Genomic DNA, 22,870 nt, shown 5'->3' with positions numbered 1-22,870 from the left:
GTTTATGTCGTTCAACCTAACTTGTCTGTTCAAGATGAGCAGATACCTATATCGTTCTGTTTCCATAACTCACGTGTGCTGAATGTATCCATGCTCGTTTCGATTCCATATGTATTTGCCTTTCCAAAATTTAAGCAGTGCTCGACATCCGTGTAACTGTTTTTGTAAATCCGGTTTGAGAATTAGAACCCGGGGCACAGTGGCGCTCCATCATACAAATATAAGACAAAACTTCAAATGTAGCTCAATTCGATTGGAGTTGATTATCTATTTACTTATATCGTCCCGTTGTGAATAAACGTCCGATTAAAAATCGTATTTCAAACTAAATGTGCCCAGATTCTTCTTCTGGGCATTACGTCCTCACACGCAAGTTTAACCGTTCAGTAATTTTAGTTGAATATCAACCGAATTATGCAGACTTGAATGAGGAACCAGCAAATTTGTATTAAAACATGTAAATGAAATTTTTACCCCTATTGCCAGAGAGGAGAAGCAAAAATATTGTACTTTTGAAAGTATGAGTTATTTGCTGCTTAACAGTGAGTGACTCATTTTTCAAAAAACATTTCACTTGAAAAAAATGAGTTTTAAAATTTAATTAAATAAAAAAAAGTGAAACACGCAGAAAATAATTCATGCTAAAAATCAAGAAGCTATCTTCAAACCGAAGGCTTAGGACGATGTTTTCAAATAAATCATTTACCTCAAATCGATTACGATTTTGTTGAGATAGAGTAAAGTTAGGCAAAATTTCGATCTAAGTGGAATGATCAACGTTTCCCGAAAAACTATAACAGTTGAAAAGAAATCAACACCACACAGCGAACCATCATAGTATGGGTATGTATTTTTGCCCTAGTTCGAATCAGCGGAGCAATTGTTCAAGCCCTATATTATCTTACGAAAAAGTTGTGAACTGCCTAAAACCTACATAGTACCGTTTTGACGCATATTTCGAATACTTAAGGCTAACAGTGGCTTGAAATACAAATAATTCAACCATTGTTGAGTGAACACAAATTGAAAATGGAACCTTCAAATTGTGTGTCCTTTCCTCAGCAAATGAGATGTAAAAATGGTTTTGGCCCAGATTTTGTTTTTCGAACCATTGTGCGCAACCCAACAATGAAAAGAAGAAATCAAAGAAGCAAAAAAAAATACTAGCCAGCTGTCAGTGAGCTGTCTCTCCTCTCTCGGGTAACAACATTTTGATTCAAATGCCGAACACTGTGTTCATTCTGTCTCATATTCCGGATACCTTAATTCCAACAGCACGAATAAATCGTATTCAAATGAATAATTTAGCAAACAAATTTATCTGAGCTAGTATCACTGACCTTGAACTAGAGAATCATTACAACTTCCAATGGATAAAATAGATGAAAAGACAATAAAATTTATTTCCAAATGACTGCAATTTTCTGGCAATTGAATGACATATTTCAGCGAAACATTTCAATAAAATCGCCATACAAAACCGAGTGTTCGGAATATGGGCCCAAACACAATGATAGCAGAACGGCAACGAGAAGCGGAACCGGTTCTCCAGCATTAATCAAACCATCTCGACTGAGCTGTCAACGACTGAAAGTGAACCAACACTGAGCCGACAAGCATGTTAAAGTTCATGCTGCCTAATCGGTTCCGCTTTCCGTTGCCGTTCCGCTGTCATTGCTTTTGGGCATTATGATTCTGTTCGAAATTTGATACAAATTACCTTTAAGTTTAGCTTATGCGAGTGGAAAAAAGTCATCAAAATTTTACATTTAACCTTATTTATGCAAAAAATACTATTTTTTGAGTACCATTTTGATCAGCTGAAATTTGAAAAAAACTTTGTATCTCTTTGGGAAATTAAATTGTAAACTATTAAGTTTGCTGAAAAAAAAATGTTTGAACATGCTTCACTGCTATCTCTACCCAAAAGTATGGAACAACCTTTGGTTTCAAATGCCAAACACTCTGTTCATTCTGTCTCATAAGTATTCCGAACACCGTGATTCATACTCCAAACAGGATGAATTATGAGCATTTGAATTATTAATATTACAAATCAATTTATCTGTACTAGTTTTTACGTCCTTTAATTGCGGAATCATCACAACTCCTAGGTCTAAATTAGTGTAAAAGGCATTAAATTTGGGTGGTAAATGTCTGGACAATGCGTACCATTGGTACACCGCGTACCTGCAGGTATAAAAAAGACCCCATTTGTGGTCCTTAGCCTCTAGTCCAGTTATTCCTTTCGCTACCTCCCCGTTTTGCCGCTTAGGATACGAGTAACCGTAGGGAAGATCGGGTAACCAACCCCGGTGGGACCTTTGTCGTATGCTGACAGGGAAGGAGGGCTCCTCTCTTCTGAGGGTGTAGCTTGAGCGTCTGTTTCCATGTTAGGGCGGCTCAAAACAGCGTCTGTTCTTCATGTTAGAAGCGGTCTGTGTGGCTTCCGCCAAAGATGTTTTAAGCAGTCTGTGTGGCTTCCGCCAAAGATGTTGAACTAATAAATAGTAAAAATCATCAGTACAGGAAGCTTACAATGTTAATTTACACCGGAACAATCGACATAGACCCAAGCATCGAAAACGGATTAACGGTTGAAAACTCGGATCATGGAACTGTAAGTCTCTAAATTTCTGGGGAAGTACCCGCATTCTTTCCGAATTATTGTGGGTCCGCAAGTTCGACATCGTAGCGCTGCAGGAGGTTTGCTGGAAAGGGTCAACGGTACATACGTATAGGGATGATTATACCATCTACCACAGCAGCAAATCGACAACAGAATGTGCAAGTTAAGGATCGAAGGCCGTTTCTTCAAAATCAGCATAATCAACGTGCACAGCCCTCACCTAGCAATTGACAATGATGATAAATACGTTTTCTACGCGTAGCTGGAACGTTAATACGACAGCTGCCCAAGATATGATTATCGGTGATCTCAACGCTCAGGTTGGGCAGGGGGAGGAATTTAGACCGATTATAGGAAAGTTCAGCGCTCACCAGCTTACGAACGAAAACGGCCTTAGACAGATTGATTTCGCCGCCACCAAGAACATGGACATACGTAGTACCTACTTCCAGCACAGCCTCCCGTATCGGTACACCTGGAGATCACCCCAACAGACTGAATCGCAAATCGACCACGTTTTGATTAATGGAAGACACTTCTCGGACATTATCGACGTCAGAATCTATCGCGGCGCAAACATCGATTCGGACCACTACCTAGTGACGGTTAAAGTGCGCCAACGACTCTCCGTTGTGAACAACATTCGGTACCGTCGTCCGCCACGGTACAATCTGGAACGACTCAAGCTACCCGGAGTCGCAACTGATTACGCGCAAAACCTTGAAGCTGCGTTGCCGGAAGAGGGAAAGCTCACCGAAGCCCCTCTTGAGGACTGCTGGAGTAGTCTCAAAGCAGCCATTAACAACGCAACGGAAGGTGCCATTGGGTTCATGGAAGGAAATCGACGGAACGATTGGTTCGGCGAGAAGTGTCAGACGGTTTTGGACGAGAAGAATGCAGCGCGGGCGATGATGCTACAGCAAGGCACCCGTTAAAACGTGGAACGATACAAACAGAAGCGAAGACAGCAAACCCATCTATTCCGGGATAAAAAGCGCCGCCTGGAAGAGTTGGAGTGCGAAGAAATGAAGCAGCTGTATCGTTCTCAAGAAATGCGTAATTTCTACAAGAAACTCAATGCATCCTGCAAAGGCTTTGTGTGCGAGGCGAAATGTGCCATGATAAGAATGGAGGTAGCTTGACGGACAAACGTGAGGTGATTGAAAGGTGGAAGCAACACTACGATGAACACCGGCGCAGAGGAAGAAGATCAAGACAGCAGGAGGAATGGTTTCAACAGCACGGCGGATGAGGGAGACGTGCCAACTCCCACAATAGATGAAGTTAAGGATGCTATCAAACAGCTCAAGAACAACAAAGCAACTGGAAAGGATGGTATTGGAGCGGAACTTATTGAAATGGGCCCAGACAGGTTGGCCACTTGTCTGCACCGATTGATAGTCAGGATCTGGGATACAGAACAGCTACTGGAGGAGTGGAAGGTGGAATATATTTGTATATTGGGTGACAAGTTAGAATGTGACAACTATCGAGCGATCACTATTCTTAACGCAGCCTATAAAGTGCTTTCCCAGATCATCTTCCGCCGTCTATCGCCTGTGGCAAGCAGATTTGTTGCAAGTTATCAAGCCGGTTTTGTGGACGGACGATCGACGACTGACCAAATCTTTAAGTTGCGGCAGATCCTCCAAAAGTGTTGCGATTATCAAGTCCCTACGCACCACCTACTCATCGATTTCAAAGTGGCCTATGATACCATCGACCGCGAAGAGCTATGGAAGATTATGGACGAGAATGGTTTTCCCGGGAAACTGACTAGACTAATCAAAGCAACGATGGATAGTGTACAGTGCAGTGTGAAGATATCAGGTGCATTATCGGACCCGTTTGAAACACGCAAAGGTCTTCGACAAGGCGATGGTCTTTCCTGCCTCCTGTTCAATATTGCGCTAGAAGGTGTTATGAAACGAACATGCGAGGCACGATCTTCAATAAATCCAGCCAGTTCATCTGTTTTGCTGCCGACGTGGACATTGTCGGAAGAACGTTCCAGGGGGTTTCTGAACAGTATACCAGGCTGAAACGTGAAGCAGACCGGGTTGGATTGAAGGTAAATACGTCGAAAACGAAACATCTGCTGGCTGGAGGAACCGAGCGCGATAGAGCTCGCATTGGCAGAAGCGTGATGATCGACGGGGATGAGTTCGAGGTGGTGGACGAATTTGTCTACCTCGGAACATTGATAACGTCGGATAACAACTGCAGCAGAGAAATTTGAAGACGTATCATTGCCGGAAGTCGTGCTTACTACAAACTTTAAAAAAAAACGGATTACGGTGAAATTTCACCGTAATCTCAACAGCTGAAGGTTCGGTGAATAATCACCGAACAATCTGTGAATAGTCGAACAAAATCATAAAGAAAAACAAAAAAAAAGTCGACCGGGAATCGAACTTCCGACTTATCGATCAAGAAGCAGGCTTGCTACCACTAAGCCAGCTTTTACTGCTTGTTAGTGGTATGCAAAACTGAAACAAAGGGAAGCTCATGCCTGCCAGAGCGGCTGTCACACGATTTCACAGAAGTTCGGTGAAAATAATGCTTTGCCGAACTGTTCGTTAGTATTTCACAGGGTTACAGTAAAATTGTTTGTTTCACGGATTTTTTTCCGGTAAATTAGCAGATTTCACCGATTTTCTCCGGTAAAATAATTGACTTCACGGATTTTGTCGGTAAAATAGTAGATTTTACAGGAAAATCTGTAATTTAATTGTTTACAGTTCAAATTCGGTGATTTATGTTACAGGATACTGCGTTTTTTTTAAGTGTGTACGGACTCCACAAGACCTTGCGGTCTGGTAAACTTCACTTCCGTACTAAGTGTACCATGTTCAAGATGCCGTTAAGACCGGTAGTTCTCTGCGGGCTTGAGACGTGGACAATGCTCGAAGAGGACCTGCAAGCGCTAGGAGTTTTTGAACGACGTTAGCTAAGGATGATCTATGGCGAAGGTCATGTCTTGAAGGACGTAGCGCCAACAAAAGTAAGTAAGCATTAAATTTGAGATGCAAATGGCAATCCTTTTCTGGGCATTTTTCGACAATAAAATAAAATGTTTCAGCTATATCTCCATACAAAACTCCAGTGTTCTGAATTTGACACAAAACGGTATATTACAATTTTTTACCCAAATTTTTGTACCCATGTTTTTATACAAAAATCATTTAACGACGAGTAGAGTAAAGTGCGGCAAAAGTTCGAGTGGGGCAAGAATTTCTTTTTAAGATTTCTAGCATAGTTTCTTTCTTACGTTAAAAATTACACGGTGGTTCGAATTATATTCAAATAAGGACATTTCACTCCGAATATTATAGAAATCGATTGAAATTTGAAAAAGTTATTACTATTTGTTGTTTTTAGAAGTGAAAATTGTATTTTTGGTCAAAGTTTCATTGCATAGAACAAAATGAAAATGATTTTTTTTTTCTATATTTATATAGGGGCGTTCAAGAGATTCTTTGAAATGTACAGCAATGACCCGATTTTGTCTACCTCCGATTTTATCTACCCCCGATTTTAGCATCCTTTTTGCCCAATTTTGTCAGCCCAACATGTATATGTATTCATTTCAATCCGACTAAACACGTCTATACTGGCAACATTAGGTGCATAAAGTCATTTATGACGTCTATACAATCATCTTACGACCGAAATTTTGAAATGTGAAATTGATAATAATTATCCAAGATACTGATCAATGTTACCTTGGATTACGGTACTTAGAAAATGGAAATAAAAAATATGTTTTTTTTTATGAACAAAATCATAAAGCTAAGTCAAAGTTTAAATAAAACTTGAAACCATTCGAAATTTATTTTCCCGATTTTAGCTCTTTTATGATTTTGTCAACCATAAATGCAGCATGGGGCTGACAAAATCGGGACATCACTGTATTAGTTTTTGCATAAATTCTTGGATTCCATTTTTGGCCCGCATATCATCTCGGGGAATCATCGCAAGTTGCCTAAAACCCACATATGACTACTAATTTAAGCGAAATATGTCTGATTGTGCGAAAAAAGTCACCAAATATTCAGGCTCTTACTTAGTTTTGCGAAAAACTGGTATTTTTAAGTGTATTATAATTAATTCTACCGTAGGTAATTTTTTGATGAAAATTTAGATACAAACATAAGTTTAAATTTTTCTGGAAATATTGATTATTCCACTAAGGTTCAACTTTGCCCCACCATACTGTAAATGGTTGTTTTTTGGCCCAAAAGTTTCGATATGTTGTGTTCCAGTCAGCCAATTTTTGCCTCACACTTGATTCGAACTCTTGGTTTACAGGTTAGGAAATGAAAATGGGTAAATATGTTGACAAATTTTTGTTCAGGAACATTGTAGTTGATATATTAAAGATCCATTGTGTGGTATTATTTAATTTTCTGGAAATATTGGTCGAACTTTTGCCCTACTTTACTCTACTCTACAGCTGTTTGGAGTTTGCAAGGTGAACTACAGTGGGTGAATTTAATTAGTCAAATTTTTCTGGATTTTAGTAAATACTAAAGATGCTGCCAATAATCGAAAACAAAATGATCAATCTCAAGCTTTCACTGGGAAGCTTTCACTCATTGGTACAGAAGTCTAAACTAATGTGCTAACGAGTGATTTTGAGAACATGAGTTTTGTCCAGCTATGCGCCTCTATGCAGAGCACAACTGGTTCTGCAAGACGCATGGCGGAGGGGATGACAAATAAACGAAAAATTCGTTCAACGAATTCTAGGGTTGCTCTTTTTGAATGAAATGCATAGGAAAATGACAATGCTACTTACCCCACACCCATGTCACGATGGTTGAATCCCAGACGTATACGAAGAATAATGCAGCTGTGATTACATGCAGTCCTCCGATCATAGCCACATTCTTCCACTTAATTTCGGCATCAAATTTGGTCCCTAGGACACGTTCAACCAGCTCCTGTAACCGTTTGCCAGTTTCCGATTGTCTCCACTCGTTGTAGTGATTGATGTACTGATCGAGATCCTTGTCACTTACACTCTGGTCATCATTCATGGATATGTCGTTATTATTGGCATCACTGATAATTTCCTTCATCTTGGCCAGCTTATCGTCTGACCTCGGTGTGACCCCCGCAGTGGCTTTGAGGGGAGCCTTAGGAACACTTGCAACTGTCATGTCGAATTTTCGCACAGAAAGTCTTCTTTCGGAACCAAAAATTTTCCTTAGAAATTTTCACGTCCTACCACAACTCATTCTCTACGCAAACTGCCTACCAAATGTCCACTATAAATAGCTTTAATCGGTGATGGTCACTCAGCTGTGACTGGTTGAACAAGTTTTTGTTGCCAAAATAATCCTTGTTTCAAACTTTTTAGTGTTAGTTTAAATTTTAGTTTTTTTGTGTAACTTTCTCTGAAAATTTGAAACAAACACTTCAACTTTAAGTGACCGCTGAAAACCGCAAGGATGGACAGTTGTGTCCAGTATGACTTACTAGATCGAGCTGTGAGATCCGATCTGGTAGCAAAAGCTAGGAGCGTGCTGTTGGTCTCGATCCAGTGAAGGTTCGCCGATTGTATATAAGGCTTTCGGGTGGAAGGTCTCACGCTTGAGTCAGTCTCTAAAAATAGTGTAAAGCCACAGAAGAAGCAGACAGATACTGTCGTTGACGAAATTTCTGTCTTGAGATGGGGATTGTTATGGCCGCATTGTAACAATTAGACGGCGGTTTTGTTTTGTTTCGAACTTTAGTCTAGGTGCAATAGCGCTGCTGGTTGTGGAAGGCGGGGTTCGTAACCTATCGAGCACTGATGTCACTTTGTTGCCGAATTAGTGGTTGGCGCAGTGGTTTGCCATCTCCACTTGACGGTTCATATAATTAGATTTAAAATCAATACACTACTAGTAAATATTTATAATGCTATACTTTTTATATAAAATAGAACTTTTTCTGTTTCATTTGCTTGATACTGATCATTAAATAATTTTAATTTAAATATTTCTAAACATTGAAGAAATGTAATGCATAATCAACAATAAACACATTTGCTGCTTTCCAAAACGCGGAAGAACGAGAATTATAGAATCAGCACGTAACATCGATACAAATTTAAATTTTAAAGTGCCTGGTGGTTTTCAAAAATTTTAGTTTTTTATATTTCGAAATTTTCAAATGATTCGAACAAAGCTGGAATATGAAATTGAGACAAATATTCTCTCCACATATTCTTACAAGAGTAATCTCATAAACTTTCACATTTCCTTCAAACATTTATGTACATTACATTATTTACCAATTTAGTTTTAAATTAATCCAACATGATCTATACAGATACAAACAAAATCGAAAAAAATTGAAGGCCTCATTAGTTTTAACATGTTGTGAGATGTAATAAATTTGAATAAGCCTTGTGCCTTAAAAGTTGAAGATAATTTATTGTCAATTGGATGCATGTTTTACTTGAGCAGCGATACGCTTTTTACTACTGCAGTGCTACACGTTCTGTATATACGACAATGGTGAGCTGGATCCAACTGAACCGATGATTCAGCAATCGGGAAACACTGGTATGGTATGCTGTGTGTATGATTGAGGACATCAAAGATTTGGTTGACGTTGAAAACGATAGGTATTTAATGGCACACAACATAAACCTTTTTGTGAGGTTTCTCTAAGTTGGGCACGCTAGACAACAACATCAGGTTCAATCAAAATCTGAACGACGCAGAGAGTTTCGTCAATATTTAAACCGGACGTATTATGCATTGGGCTTAAGTAAAGGGATTGCAGCAGACAACTTCCCTGTCGTAATCTGGAAAATAAACGTAAGAGCTCAACGTGTTGGTAAACGAGCCTGAGAGCACTCTGGGTTTAGGTTCGATTCAACTACTCAATTTCGACTAAATAAACGAACGTTATTGTGAGTAGACTACCTTTTAAGATTGCGTCAGCTGTAACCAGCTACATCTCATTTCACTCTTTTTTTGGCTTTCACCAGAAAAAAAAAAACACAATAGCTTGAAGATGTTTTTCGTTTTTTTTTAATTTAGTAGAAAAGTACTATTAGTAATACAGTTTAATTTAAATAAGTTTTGCATTCGACGAGACCCTTCTCAGTGATTCTATCCTTACTGCATATAAAATCTGGTTCAGCATAGCCAATCCCAACAACTGAAAACTAATTTGGTCGATCACATTAAAGACTGTTGTGTGGGATGTACCCTCCTTCCCTCCTCATTTCGGCTTACAGCGACTTGGATTCCTCTGGATCGGGCACTTCGATTCGGTCCTTGGTCGAAATCGCCAGATGCGTTCCATCGCCTGTTGAGTATACAGAGAAATATCATCCAATTAGGTTCCTGAATTATGCATTGATAATAGGGTATTACATTGATGACAACGAATTAAAAAAAATAGACTGGAAAATTTTAAATAAGTTATTTAATTAAAAATGTGAATAAGGATTACAAGTTCAATGCAAATTTTAAACAAGCAATAAAATGTATTAAATATTCAAAAATTGAGCAACTAAAATAATTAAATTCCGATGGAAAATGAAAACAATCTTTTTAGCACAATTTGAATGAAGAACAAAAATATAGAAAAAGGTAATGTGGAAATGAAAATAAAAAGATAAAAAAAAAATCTAGAAAGTTGGCAATATAAACTGGAAAATTGGAATTGGAACTGGAAAACTCGAATATATTTTTATCAACAATGGCGATTTTCTTGTTTGGTCGTATAAATTATTTGCGATGTTATCGGCGTAGAATAAATGTGTTTTGAAATGCTTTTTCGGAATTCTGAATCGCAAAGGTAAACGCTTCCTTAGTGGAGGTACCTATAATAGAGTTGCACTAATAATTGAATATGTTATAGTTTTCAATAATGTGCGATGCAAAAATAATACAAGTAATGAAATAATATCAATGAAATTTAATCGTAAAGCTATTTAACACAGTTATTTTACTGTTTTGTAGGGGTGCATCAGTACCCATAGTGCAGGGTCCTATAAGAAACCAATGAATTGCGCCATTAAAGGAATCACTTGGAATCCATCGTCTGATATGTTAAAATTACTTGTATCATTATTTCCTCGGCATATTATAGTTATTTTTAATTAGGTGCACTATTAATGATACTTCTGCTCCAATTGATACCTAGCTCTTGTAATACCTAGAGTGAAGAACTAGCCATATGTGTTAAAATTCACGTTAATAAAGAAAAAAAAAACCTAGCTCTTGTTAATTTTATATATTTTTTTGTTTTCCTAAAACTATTAACGCATGCATTTGCTTAGGCAGAAGGGGGGTTTATCCAGTGAAGATGGATAGCGGCTCTTAAAGCGACCCATAAAAGATGACCCGAGGAGCCCGAGGAGGAAAGAATAACTCGCAATAACTTATGCATACCATATTTTGGTATCATACCATAATTAGGTATTGTTCAGTTGTCAATACCTCATTTCGGTATTATAATGGTATTTGAAAAAAAATGTTTAAAACAATTAAAAATACTACATTTTGGTATTCGATAGTTATTGAGGACTGCTGGAGGTATTGAACTATCATTGAACAAGTTCACTTGTGTATGAAAATCCATCACGTATTATTTAGGTATTACAATGCCTGATCTTATTATCAGCTTGGTATTTGTAGAATATGCAGAAGGTATTATTTGAGGTATTTTACCTCTTATACAGGGCTCATTCATACCTCATTCAGGTTGTAAGTATTAGAAATTATCTGGTATGGAATACCTCAATTTGGTATTCAGTAGTTATTTTCTTCTGCTCGGGGATCCATTGAAACAAACAATTAGCGGAATGTGAAGCCCTAGCGCATGGCAACAGCGGAGAGGCCAACACCACGTCTAAGGCCAAAAAAGACAAGAAAAAAGAGCCACAGGATAGCCCGAACTAGGAACCATGGGCGCAAAGCAATAGCAACTAGTTGATTCGAGATGGAAAGACGAAAGTAAAGAGAACACCGGAAACGGCGACATAAGAGAATGCAAAACCGGAAACAGCGAAACGTAGGCGAGGCACTCGTTATCGAAACGAAGGAAGCGAAATACACCGAGGTTCTGAAGGTGATGCGAAGCACTGAGAAGTTATCGCCATTGGGCGCAGATATACGGAGCATAAGGCAGATGGATTGGTGAAATGTTCCTAGTCTTAAAGAAGGACGCCAAGCAAAAGGGCAACCTATAATCAACTGGCACAAAAAGTGCTTGGTGACGAGATTGATGTAAGATCCCTTACTGCTGAAGCGACTCTCCAGTGTAAAAATCTGGATGACAGTGATGCAGCGAAGACCTCGGCTGCCCTCAAAGAGCAGTGTGACATCGACGTAGCCAGTAAGGCCAACTAGTAAGAAAGGGCCCGCAGGGCACCCAGGTGTTGGCGATCAGGCTGCCAGTTACAGAGGCCAGCAAAGCGAAGAACTTGGGCATACTCAAGGTTGGCTGGTCGGTTTGCCGGCAGAGCATACAACAGCCTCCTGAAGTTTGCTTCAAGTGTTTCGGGAAGGGCCATAAGTCGTGGAATTGCAATGGTCCCGACAGAAGAAAGATGTGCAGAAAATGCGGCACCGAAGGCCATAGGGTAAGCGATTGTAAGCAGGTCGGTAAGTGTCTACTGGTGATGCGAATAAATAGCAAATCTTCGAGCCATCTGCCTTCGGGCTAGATGAAGAATGCAACGCGCACGCACAGAAGCACAAAGAGAAAAACGCAGTGCAGCATTCAGAGAGGCAAAGTTAGCTCTCAAAAAGGAAATCAAGAGTCGAAAATGGGCATGCTTTGATAGTCTACACACTCCGAAAAAATCATGTGATTTTACGTCTTTTAGAGGCACATAAAAGAAGCGAGCCGTATGACGTGAATTTATGTCGCATTTCGGATACCATAGCATCTGATTCGGGAGATGCCGATCATAGTGACATCGTTTCCGTGTCCTATAACTTGTAAAATAACATTTTTTGTTCAATACACCTTCAAGGACACATTTTTGTGTCATTTTATCATTTACATCATGTGTCATTCAGTCATACTATGAATTAGGTCCACAGTAATTTCCATTATTTTTAAGAGTGTATGTCAGAGTGCCGACTCGAGTCCATGGGGTGACGCCTACAGAGTGGTAATGGCTAAGACCAAAGGTGCCTTTGCTCCTCAAGAAAAGTCGCCCGAGTTGCTACGATCGATAATCGATGTACTCTTCCAACATAATCTACCAATCCCATACCCTCCATCGCCGAATGCGATAGGTGAAGACGGGGGTGACGAATGAAGAGGTAGAGGTCGTGAAATCATTCGAGTCAAACAAGGCACCGGGAATCGATGGTATCCGAATGCTGCTCTAAAAGTGGCAGTGAATGCGAATTCGGATATGTTCAGAACCACGATGTAACGCTGCATAGATCAAGGAATCTTCCCGGATGTATGGAAGCGACAGAAGTTGGTGCTACTACCAAATGGGGAGAAATCACCAGGTGCCCCGTCGGTGTACAGACCTATCTGTCTACTACATACGACAGGCAAGTTATTGGAGAGGTTCATCCTCAACAGGCTAGTAGCATATACGGAAGGTGCGGACGGCCTGTCCAACAACCAGTTCAGATTTAGGAAAGGTGAATCTACTCTGGACGCTATCCAGTCGGTTGTTCAGGCAGCTGAGGTGACAATCGAGCATAAAAGAAACAGCATTCGTTATTGCACGGTTGTCACTCTGGATGTTAAGAATGTGTTCAACAGCGCATGCTTGGAAGCGATAGCCCACGCACTTCTCCGTCTCAAGGTACCGGTGCAGTTGTGTAAGCTTCTAGAAAGCTATTTTGATTAGGATTCTATTCTGTATGACACAGAGGAGGGGCAGATAAGCGTTCGAATTACCGCGGGAGTACCTCAAGGTTCAATCCTGGGCCCGATATTATGGAATGCGATGTACGATGACTACCGAGGCTACCCATCCCGACGGGTATTAAGATTGTTGGCTTCGCCGATAATATCACCCTAGTGGTCTATGGCGAATCGATGGAGGAAGTAGAGTTGACAGCAGCGCACTCTATCTCCATAGTTGAGGAATGGATGAAGTCTAGGAGACTAGCAAATGGCCCGTCACAAGACTGAGGTTGTGGTGGTCAACAACCGCAAGTCCGAGCAACGGGTGCTTATCTCCGTAGGTGATTGCACCATAGAGTCCAAGCGATCCCTCAGGCATCTTGGGGTAATGATCGATGACAAGCTCAGCTTTGCTAGCCACGTTGAATATGCCTGTAAAAGGACATCTACGGTTATATCGGCACTTTCGAGGATGATGTCTACACAGTACGAACGAAACCTGTAAAATTATAGCGAGTCGAATGTAACAAAAGTACGCCAGATTCATGTAAATTTCTAGCGGATTTAACTGAAATATATTTGGAAGGGCCCTGATTGGTTGACAGATGGTCTTATTTGCTTCAGCTGTTGGCTAACGCTTGTAATTTTCAAATGCCTGCCACAATTTTCCGTCGATGTCCAAATTGCGTGTTGCTATTCACATATTTTTGCTGTGTATGGACGACAGAAACCAACCAGAACTTTGGAGGAAGTTAAAAATGTCATTCAACAACTCAAGAATAATTGGGCTGGTGAGGATGACATCGGAGTTGAACTCAGAGAAGCTGGCTACATGTCTGTACTGGGTGATGGACAAAATATGAGAAACAAAACACCTTTCGGAAAAGATGGAGGAAGGGGTAGTACGCCCCATATACATGAAAGGCGACAAGTTGGAGTGTGAATACTTCCGCTTGATTATGTTCTAAATGAGACCTAGATCGTCTTCCGTCGTCTGTCACCTTCAGTAAACGAGCGTTGACGGCCGATTTACAACAGATCAGATCTTTACTGTACGGCATCCTTCAGAAATGCCGTGTATACCCGGCGAACACTCCAATTCGTTTGAGGTTCGGCGGGGACTACGACAGGTACTTTACTACTTTTGTGCTTGCTGTTCAATATTACGCTTGAAGATGTCATGTGGAGAGCCAGACTTAACAGTCGAGGCACGATTTTCAACGAGATCCGGACAATTTGTTTGCTTCGCGTATGACATGGATGTTATTGGGAGCAATTTTGAAACGGTTGCAAATATGTTCGCCCGCCCGAAACAAGAGTGGTGAATGCGCCAAAAATAAAGTAGGTGGCCAAAAATAAAGAGATGGAAAATGTACAAAACGCTCATTAGACCGGTAGTCCTACGGGCATGAAACGTGGACGATGCTCAAGAAGCTCTTGGGCTGCATGCAGGAGAACGGAGTGTGAACTACGAGCTCGCCAAACTCAACAGAGAGCCCAGTATCTTGAAGGTGGCTAAAGCTGGAAGGATACGCTGAATTGACTGGATGCACCAGGACTTGCAGAGCAGGGGTCGCGGTCGAGGATAGAGAGAAGCGGCCATGTTGGCGAAGTTGTATCAAGTTAATTGATGTAGAACCAAATAAATAAATAATAACCAGGCCGCATTGCAATCCTTTTACATCGTTGTCAAAGCGGCATATAAGAGTATTGAGTAGTGCTACTGAAAATCATGGACTCGTGAGTTTTTACGGGGAGCTTACTAGACTGATGAGAAGATTTCAGGTAATACTTGAAGGTGAAGGATTATTGTACATATTGTTCAATATTGCCCTAGAAGACGCGCTAGAACCTAGAATAGCCGTAGAACGATTTTCAACAGATGCAGTCAATTTGATTGCTTTGCTTGTGATATTGACATTGCCGGCCGAACTTTTTATAAAGTGGCAGATCTCTAATGCTCATAAATACATTACCATCTCAAACAATATTCCAAACCAAAACTATTATCATTGCAAAGCGCTTATTGAGCTTACACTAATCAACACAATTTGAAGATAGTATAGTCCCGTATTTAATTTTTTTTTAAATTCCCATATCTCTATGTAGGAAATGATAAGTCTATGAGGTGATGCTAAATAATTATGACAGACAGAAATATACTATTAAATTATGAGCCTCTGGGTGTGAAAACTAACTTCAAGCGACATTTGCCTACTATTTCCAGATGGAATGGTTATGCTTTAAATGGATAGTGTATACCAGACGAAACGTGAGTCAAGAAAAGTTGGGCTAATGGTGACTGCGTCAAAAACTAATCGTAAAATGTATCAGAATGCCACTTTGAGGATTTGTGCCGTTTCCTTGTAATAAAATCCACATTCATTAAAAATACATAATTTGCTAGCTACAACCATTCACAAAATTTTGTGATCGATTCTATTGAATCATGTCAAAAAGATGAAAAATGGGAGTGGTTCAAAATGATGCAATGAGTGGAGTAGAATGCCATTTAACATGGAGAACATCAGAAAAACTTTCGACTTAGGCAAAACGTGCAGATTTGTCAAATTATACCAGGAAATTGAGGGAAAATCTATCAGTTTGTATACACTGACGAATTGAAATAGAAATAAGTATGCAAAATCATGGCTTTTAATAAGACGTCGTCCACAAATTACGTACGGAGGAGAGGGGAGTAACCTCAAGCGTCACGGCTTAATAAACAAATATTGTTGTTTTTTTTTTCATACAAAAATCTTTACGGAAGGGGGGAGTAAAAACTTGACAAATTTATCGTTACGTAATAAATGGACACTGTATAATTGACATAAAATTGGACTCTTTTCATAAAAATATTGAATGAAATTTTTATTCAAATTTGCTAAAATTCGTGATAATTAATAACACGCTGTGGTTTCTTCGTGCCGAATGACCCTTATACAAATATAAGATATTAACTAGTAAGGCAAGAAATTATTGTTTAACGTCTAATGCTCATTGCTTTTTATATTTAATTCAATCGAACAACAATTTTTATGCCAGTTCTTGAATCCACTATTGATATGAAAAATTTTCAACTCTCTCAACGGGACATGTAAAAACAACTCGTTATCGTACAATCAACGGTAAGTCTGCGAAATAATTTACAACGAAACTCTGAGCATCAAACGGAACGAGAAATGCAGTCAGAAAGGATGTTCTATTAGCGATTAGGACCACAAGCGTATAGCGAAGGCATTTAAGCGGAATCCAATACTTCGGTTAGGAATGTGGCCAAAAATTTGCATCTGTTCAGTCTTTCATTTAGAAGTCAAAGACCGGCAGGGACAAATCACGGGCCCGAAAACTGTGCACCTAGATTCTGACGAAGCCTCATTATCTCATCATGGGTGATGAGAATTACATCAAGGCGGACTTCCGAGACTACTTTTCTTCACTGACCAGCACAAGTTCGATATTCCATAGGAAATGAGGAAGGAATATTTACAATTAATTATTTGGAAAACGATATGCTCATGTGGCAAACGGAGTGCGCCGTGCGTGGCTACCAGGACTGTAAACGGGGAGTTCTACCTCAAGGAGCCTAGAGAAGCTACTGATTTCTTTGTTAAAGCAACACGAGGTCCGTACGATCTTCTGGTCACATCTAGCTTCGTGCCACTATGCAAACGTTATCCTGAAGTGGTACTTAACCAACGGGTTTACTTTCGTACTCTAGGACATGAACATCCCCCCCTCCCCCAAGCACGAGAACTAAGGCTAAAACATACTGTGTTTTTATGAAGCATGTACTACGAATAAGGTCAACTCTGAGGAAGACATGAAGTAAAAATGAGTTTCCGTAGAGAAGAAGCTGCAGCCAGAATAAAACCAGTTGAGTTGTACATAACCTAAAATGTGGATTAAAGTGTAAGGTGCGGCATTTAAGTTGAATGAAATAAATATGCCAAAAACTTACTAGTAAGTTAAATTTTATTGTTTAAATGTTTGAAAAGGATCGATAGATAATTCACTATAGCTTTATTTCTGGTGATGCATTTTGATGTTTGACTCTGGAGGGTGTCCGGCTGAGGAAAATGTTCAAATTCAATTGGACTTTGTTATTCAATATTTAATTAAAATTGTTCAGATTTAATGTAGTCAAACCAACAGGGAATCCGGTACGAGAAAAGTCAACGTTTGTGATTGAGTATTATTTACCAAGTGCTACAGACAATGTACTTACCGTATTTCTCGATCGTTCTACGCACCAGCTCCTTCGATGGTTCCTTTAGATCGTACGCCCAACCGATTTTGGCAAACAAATCCAACCAGAAGGTAGTCACATTGACGGAATAATTGCCCAGTTCGGCCGCCTTGTAGTCCCACGGAAACACGTGATGATAGTTGTGCCATCCTTCACCCATTGCCACGATGGAGACGGCCTTGTTTTCCACCGGTTGGATGCGCCTATTGGAGGTGCAATGATTGAGGCTCAATTACTCATTGCGCTCGAGATATACAGTATCGGACATATGAAATGCACCAAAGTCGTTTTCCCATACAAAAAGGTCAACTGCAGGTAGCTCTATCTCCACCGTTTCTCAACCGATTCTTAACATTTTTTGTGACGAACTACACATTACCTCGATTTTTGATAACTACTGAAAAAGCTGTGTGAAAAGTTGAATTTTGATAAAAAATGCACCAACACAAAAAGTGATCTAGCAGAAAAACGATGCGTCAAATTATATTGTTGCCAGAGCAATCCTTATCACTTAATAATCAAATGTGCTGAAGACACCAAGTTGATTCGACGCATAATTTTTGCTAGAACGCTTTCTGTCTTGATGCATATTTTTGTCAACATTTAACCTATCTGTAACTTTTGAATCAATAGCTTTCACACCACTTATTCAATTGTCATCAAAACTTGAGGTAAATAATGGTTTGTCACAGATAAAATAAAAGAATAGGTTTAGAAACAGCCGAGATATATGTAGCTATCTGAAGTTGATTATATTGTATGGAAAACGGCTTTGGTGTATATACTCGATACTGTAGAAGAATATGTGTAGTTTAGGCAGTTTTGTTTCAAAGACATTCATAAAAGCCCCTTGAATAAGAGATGCTGCCAAAAATACAGTAGGTTACCATAGTAACCGTTGGTATGGGATATTTTAACAACAAATACTTACTGGTCGTAGGGCCTGTTGCCGTAAATGTGTGCCGCGCTGTTGACCAGCCAGGTGAAGTTCAAACTAAGTACATATCGAACGAAGCACTGGCTGAAGAAGGCCATCGTGAACGTTTCGCCAAAGAAGTACCACGGAATGAAGGTTGGAAGGAAGAAGCAGAACAGGATCTTCATCAGGACGAAATGTCTGTGGGAGATCGAACAATACATAATAAATGGGTTAGTTTTATGAAAAGTAAATCTTAGCTTAATTAGACGTTGCAATATTGAACTACAAATCGCTTACAACATACTTAAAGTTTTAGGTAGTAAACTCAATCCTTACAGCTTTTACAAATGTCCAAGTATACTGAGGGCTTTCTTTACCAATTGATCATTTTTGCATATGTATACTGTGTGGCAGGTACTCCATGCCCTGGGAAGTCTAGCATATTTACTTTACGAAAAGATCCTCGACCAGTGTTATTCGAACCCACAACCCTCAGCTTGGCCTTCCTTAGCCGAGTGGTTAGGGTCCGCGGCTGCAAAGCAAAGCCGTGCTGAAGGTGTCTGGGTTTTTTAATGGTAATTTCCTTGACTTCCCTGGGCATAAAATATCATCGTACCTGCCACACGATATACGAATGCGAATATGGCAACTTTGCTAAAGAAAGCTCTCAGTTAATAACTGTGGAAGTGCTCATAAGAACACTAAGCTGAGAAACAGGCTCTGTCCAAGTGAGGACGTTAATTCCAAAAAGAAGAACCATCTGCTTGGTCTTGCTGAATAGTTGAGCGTTTAGCGCTACCGCTACGGGATACCTGTCAATTCTGAGTCGCACTAGTGACTTTCTATAGCCGATTCGTTGTTTTTTTTTCATGAAGGTCAGGATCGAACCATGATCCAATACAAAAATTGTGTAATATCGTTGCAAACACAGAATATGCAAGCTTTTCTTACAGAAAATGTAAGATTTCAATTAAAATACTGTACAACAACCTTCCATTTTCAGTATTTGCAACGATATTATGCAATATTTGTAAGGTTTTAAAGGAGAATTGTAGTCACGTGTTGGGTATAAGTACCATTGACTCACAGCTTGATTAAAAAAAAAAAGAGTTAGATTTTTTACCTTGATCCAAAACTTTCGATCAATTCTTTAAAGAAAAAATATAAAAGTTATGTGAAAATATGATTTTATTTTGTTGTTAAGTTCCATTAAACTTGTTTTCTTCTCGAAAGTAAATATCATTATAGATATGCAATAGACTTAAGGGCCAGTCTAAAAAAAGTTGTAAAACTCAACGGGGCACCCCCTAGATATGAGCCTTAGGGTGAGAAAAACGCTCTCTCAAAATTTCAACTCAATTGGTTGCTCCACCAGCTGGCGCATTCGATTTGAAGTTTGTATGGGATATTCGTCTCAAATATATTGAAAATTGATCCTATGTCACTGTTTCGTTCCGTATACTAATTGTTCGCGTTCAAATCAGCCCCCCCACTTGTTGATACCCTAATGAACATAATTGCAGAAGGTTGTATCTGGATTTAATCTCATTTTCATTACTCTTTCAGTTGTTGAAAGTTAGGCTTAGATCAGCACTCCCGTACAGTCACTTATATGCATGCGACATGTGCCTCAGCTCGCCCAGCGTCATAGGTGGCTATGATGCGCTAAGTGGCTACCTCCAAGCTATGTTGAAGAAATACATGCAGTATTGCATGATATGCTTCAGATGGTTAAAACACCAACTTTATTAATTTTAATCCTGTTACAATCTTCTATAATATTCTTCGCCATTACATCAAGTAGTGTTTTTGACATTCTGGGTCCGATTGAACGCGATCATCAATTTTCCTGAACCAAACAGTAGATGATGTGCTGTTGCTCATATGTTTGAGCTGAAAATCCCATATTAACTTCAATTCAAATGCGCCAGCTCATGGAACGACCAAATGAGCTGAATTTTTCATCAAGGCTTCCTCTAACCCCAAGAAATAATCCTGGGTGGTGCCCCGTGGAATTATACAACTTTATTTTTCTCCCATACTGAGCTGGGCCAGTCTAATATGCAACTCAAACGTACTTTAGGTATAGTGTATCCCAGAAAGTATGGTCACGACTTTACCATACTGCCATTTCAAGACTAGTGAAGATAAAAATCTAAAATCCTTGTGCAAACACTAATACGAATTTAGAGTCTACAAACTTCCCAAGTACAGCGCGCATCGTACCTTCGTGCTGTGCGTACACAAATACTCTCTGCTCTTGGAAGTTTTTTAAAAATTATCAAAAGCAATAAAACAGTACCTCTCAGTGCTACAAAAACAGTGCTTTTCAGTGCTAAAATTAAAACGGTACTTTTAAGTGCTACTAAAACAGTACTTTTCAGTACTATTTTTCTACTATTGATCCCTTTACGATCCTTGTTTGGACCCGTGCCTTCGATTTTTCGTTGGACAAAAGAAGGGGGAATCTCGGAATTCACAACTTCCTTCAAAAAAAAAAAAAAAAAAAAATGGGATTTAAAACTATCGCTAAAACGGGGATGAACCAGCCTCGGGCTGAATTTCCTCATAATAAAGAGCCAATTAATTAATTGTCGCATAAAGCGGCTAGAATGGAAGAAAAGACGTTTCTCCGGAATGCAAACTTTCTTCCAAGGGTGAAATGAATAATGCTGATAATTGTATCGAAATGAGCAATCAGTTCGATGCTCTAGACAAATTTTCTGAACACCAAATCGAAGCAGTCTCTAGCCCAGGCTCTTTTTAATTCAAGTGAGGAAGCAAAGAGTGCCGCCTATCGTGGTCAGTTGTTTCGAATTTGGGGGATTTAGGCAGGAGATCTTGAACTTCATTAGGGGAATCGAGGTTTTCTTCCAAATTGCAAAGAAAGGAGACTGTCGCGTTTTGCCGGAAACTCTTAAAAATTGCGAACTTCTTCTCAAACATCTTGAAGGGATGAACCACACATTTTTTACTTATGACGACAAAAAAGAACGTTTGTTCAGGTCTCTCAAATAACTATAAGTCACCTGTATAGATCAAAAATGGAATAAATGATTTACTTGGATTTTCACCAGTCCAAGTAATCATAATGTAAAAGACAATCCAATATGGCCTTCTTTGGAAAAGGCTTTCTCAAGATCATTATTTAGTTCACTTAAACAAAAAAGATCTAAATAATATAAATGCTTGAGAAAAAGCAAGACTTATGTTCAATGTCCGTGTGACATGTGATCATTTTCAGAAACCTGGAGGAAATTTCCAGAACCCCACTCAGTGCCGTCGGTGCCAAAAGTGGGGTCATGGTACAAAAACTTGCCGCATGGATGCTAAATGCATGATTTGCGGAGGAACGTCTGTCCTTTCTAAGAAGGATAACCAATCGAATATTTTCATTTTTAAGGAAAATACCCAAGATAATTCATATGCGAATGTTGTTGTAGGTAATTTCAGCTCCTCCCTTTTTTCCGACGATTTTATCGTTCTTATTATTCCAAATCAAAAGAAAATACCTCTGCCGCAGGTAACTTCTATTACGCCTCTTCGTCCACGGAAAATCCCAACAGATACTTATCAGAAAACGCACCTACTTCTAGTAATATGTCTCCCTCTGATTTTGATTTTTTAGCTGAACAATTGAATCAAATAATTGATGCAATGTCCAAAACCACCAGAATGGCTTAAGCAGTCCAAGCTGGTATAAAATTTATTAATAATAGGGGTATTCACTTAAACTTGCGTAAAGCTGTATTCTGCGTAACGTTTGCAATGAAATATTTCACATGAAATGTTCTTCTTCAAAATTTTGAAATGTCAAATGAGCGATGTGTAATCTAGTTGTCTGCTGCAAACATCATTCATTTATTTTATTTGTTTACGTATTTTAGGTGGCCATTTCAATGAAGAACCCATCGTCAAACCTATTCTAGATTACCGAGGGAGATTATAATATTAGTCAAATGGTTGGTTCCACAGAATTGTATCGCAACCGTTCACCAACATGGTTTGTTTTGAGGCAGTTTCATAAAGTTTCGTTTCCGTCGGAGCGTCTGCTGCAACTTTCAGATCATCGGCATTCATGTAATACTTATTTGGCAAAAAGACAGCCCAGTACTGGGTCAATACGTTGTCGTAGTTTATCTGATGGGTTTCATCGAAATTGAAATTTTATCACCTATTCTGGCCACAACACTCAAACACTCATAAGACATCACCTTCTCTTGACCTATAAACGAAGGGT

The 22,870-nt window shown here is 39.4% G+C and overlaps 2 protein-coding genes across 5 annotated transcripts in view; both read right to left on the bottom strand.

Moving 5' to 3' along the window:
* The window catches only part of LOC5565058 (stearoyl-CoA desaturase 5), a 28,970-nt gene extending 20,611 nt beyond the window's left edge, over positions 1-8,359 (bottom strand). Inside the window, exon 1 of the mRNA XM_021855474.1 lies at positions 7,431-8,359. Within this exon, the coding sequence (XP_021711166.1) occupies positions 7,431-7,794 (364 nt within the window). The 5' untranslated portion in view covers positions 7,795-8,359. The remainder of the gene's footprint in view (positions 1-7,430) is intronic.
* A 1,278-nt stretch (positions 8,360-9,637) lies between these two features.
* LOC5578680 (acyl-CoA Delta(11) desaturase) overlaps positions 9,638-22,870 on the bottom strand; it is a 95,213-nt gene continuing 81,980 nt past the window's right edge. For all 4 annotated transcript variants that reach the window (XM_021855463.1, XM_001657028.2, XM_021855448.1 and 1 more), the window contains 3 exons: positions 18,643-18,828; positions 17,691-17,914; positions 9,638-9,940 (listed from right to left, as the gene is read on the bottom strand). In XM_021855463.1, the coding sequence (XP_021711155.1) occupies positions 9,864-9,940; positions 17,691-17,914; positions 18,643-18,828 (487 nt within the window). In that variant the 3' untranslated portion in view covers positions 9,638-9,863. The remainder of the gene's footprint in view (positions 9,941-17,690; positions 17,915-18,642; positions 18,829-22,870) is intronic.

The sequence above is a fragment of the Aedes aegypti genome, chromosome 1, assembly GCF_002204515.2.
Source record: "Aedes aegypti strain LVP_AGWG chromosome 1, AaegL5.0 Primary Assembly, whole genome shotgun sequence".
Lineage (NCBI taxonomy): Eukaryota > Metazoa > Arthropoda > Insecta > Diptera > Culicidae > Aedes > Aedes aegypti.
Note: the sequence above shows the minus strand (reverse complement) of the source record. Positions and strands in the feature narration are given on the sequence as shown.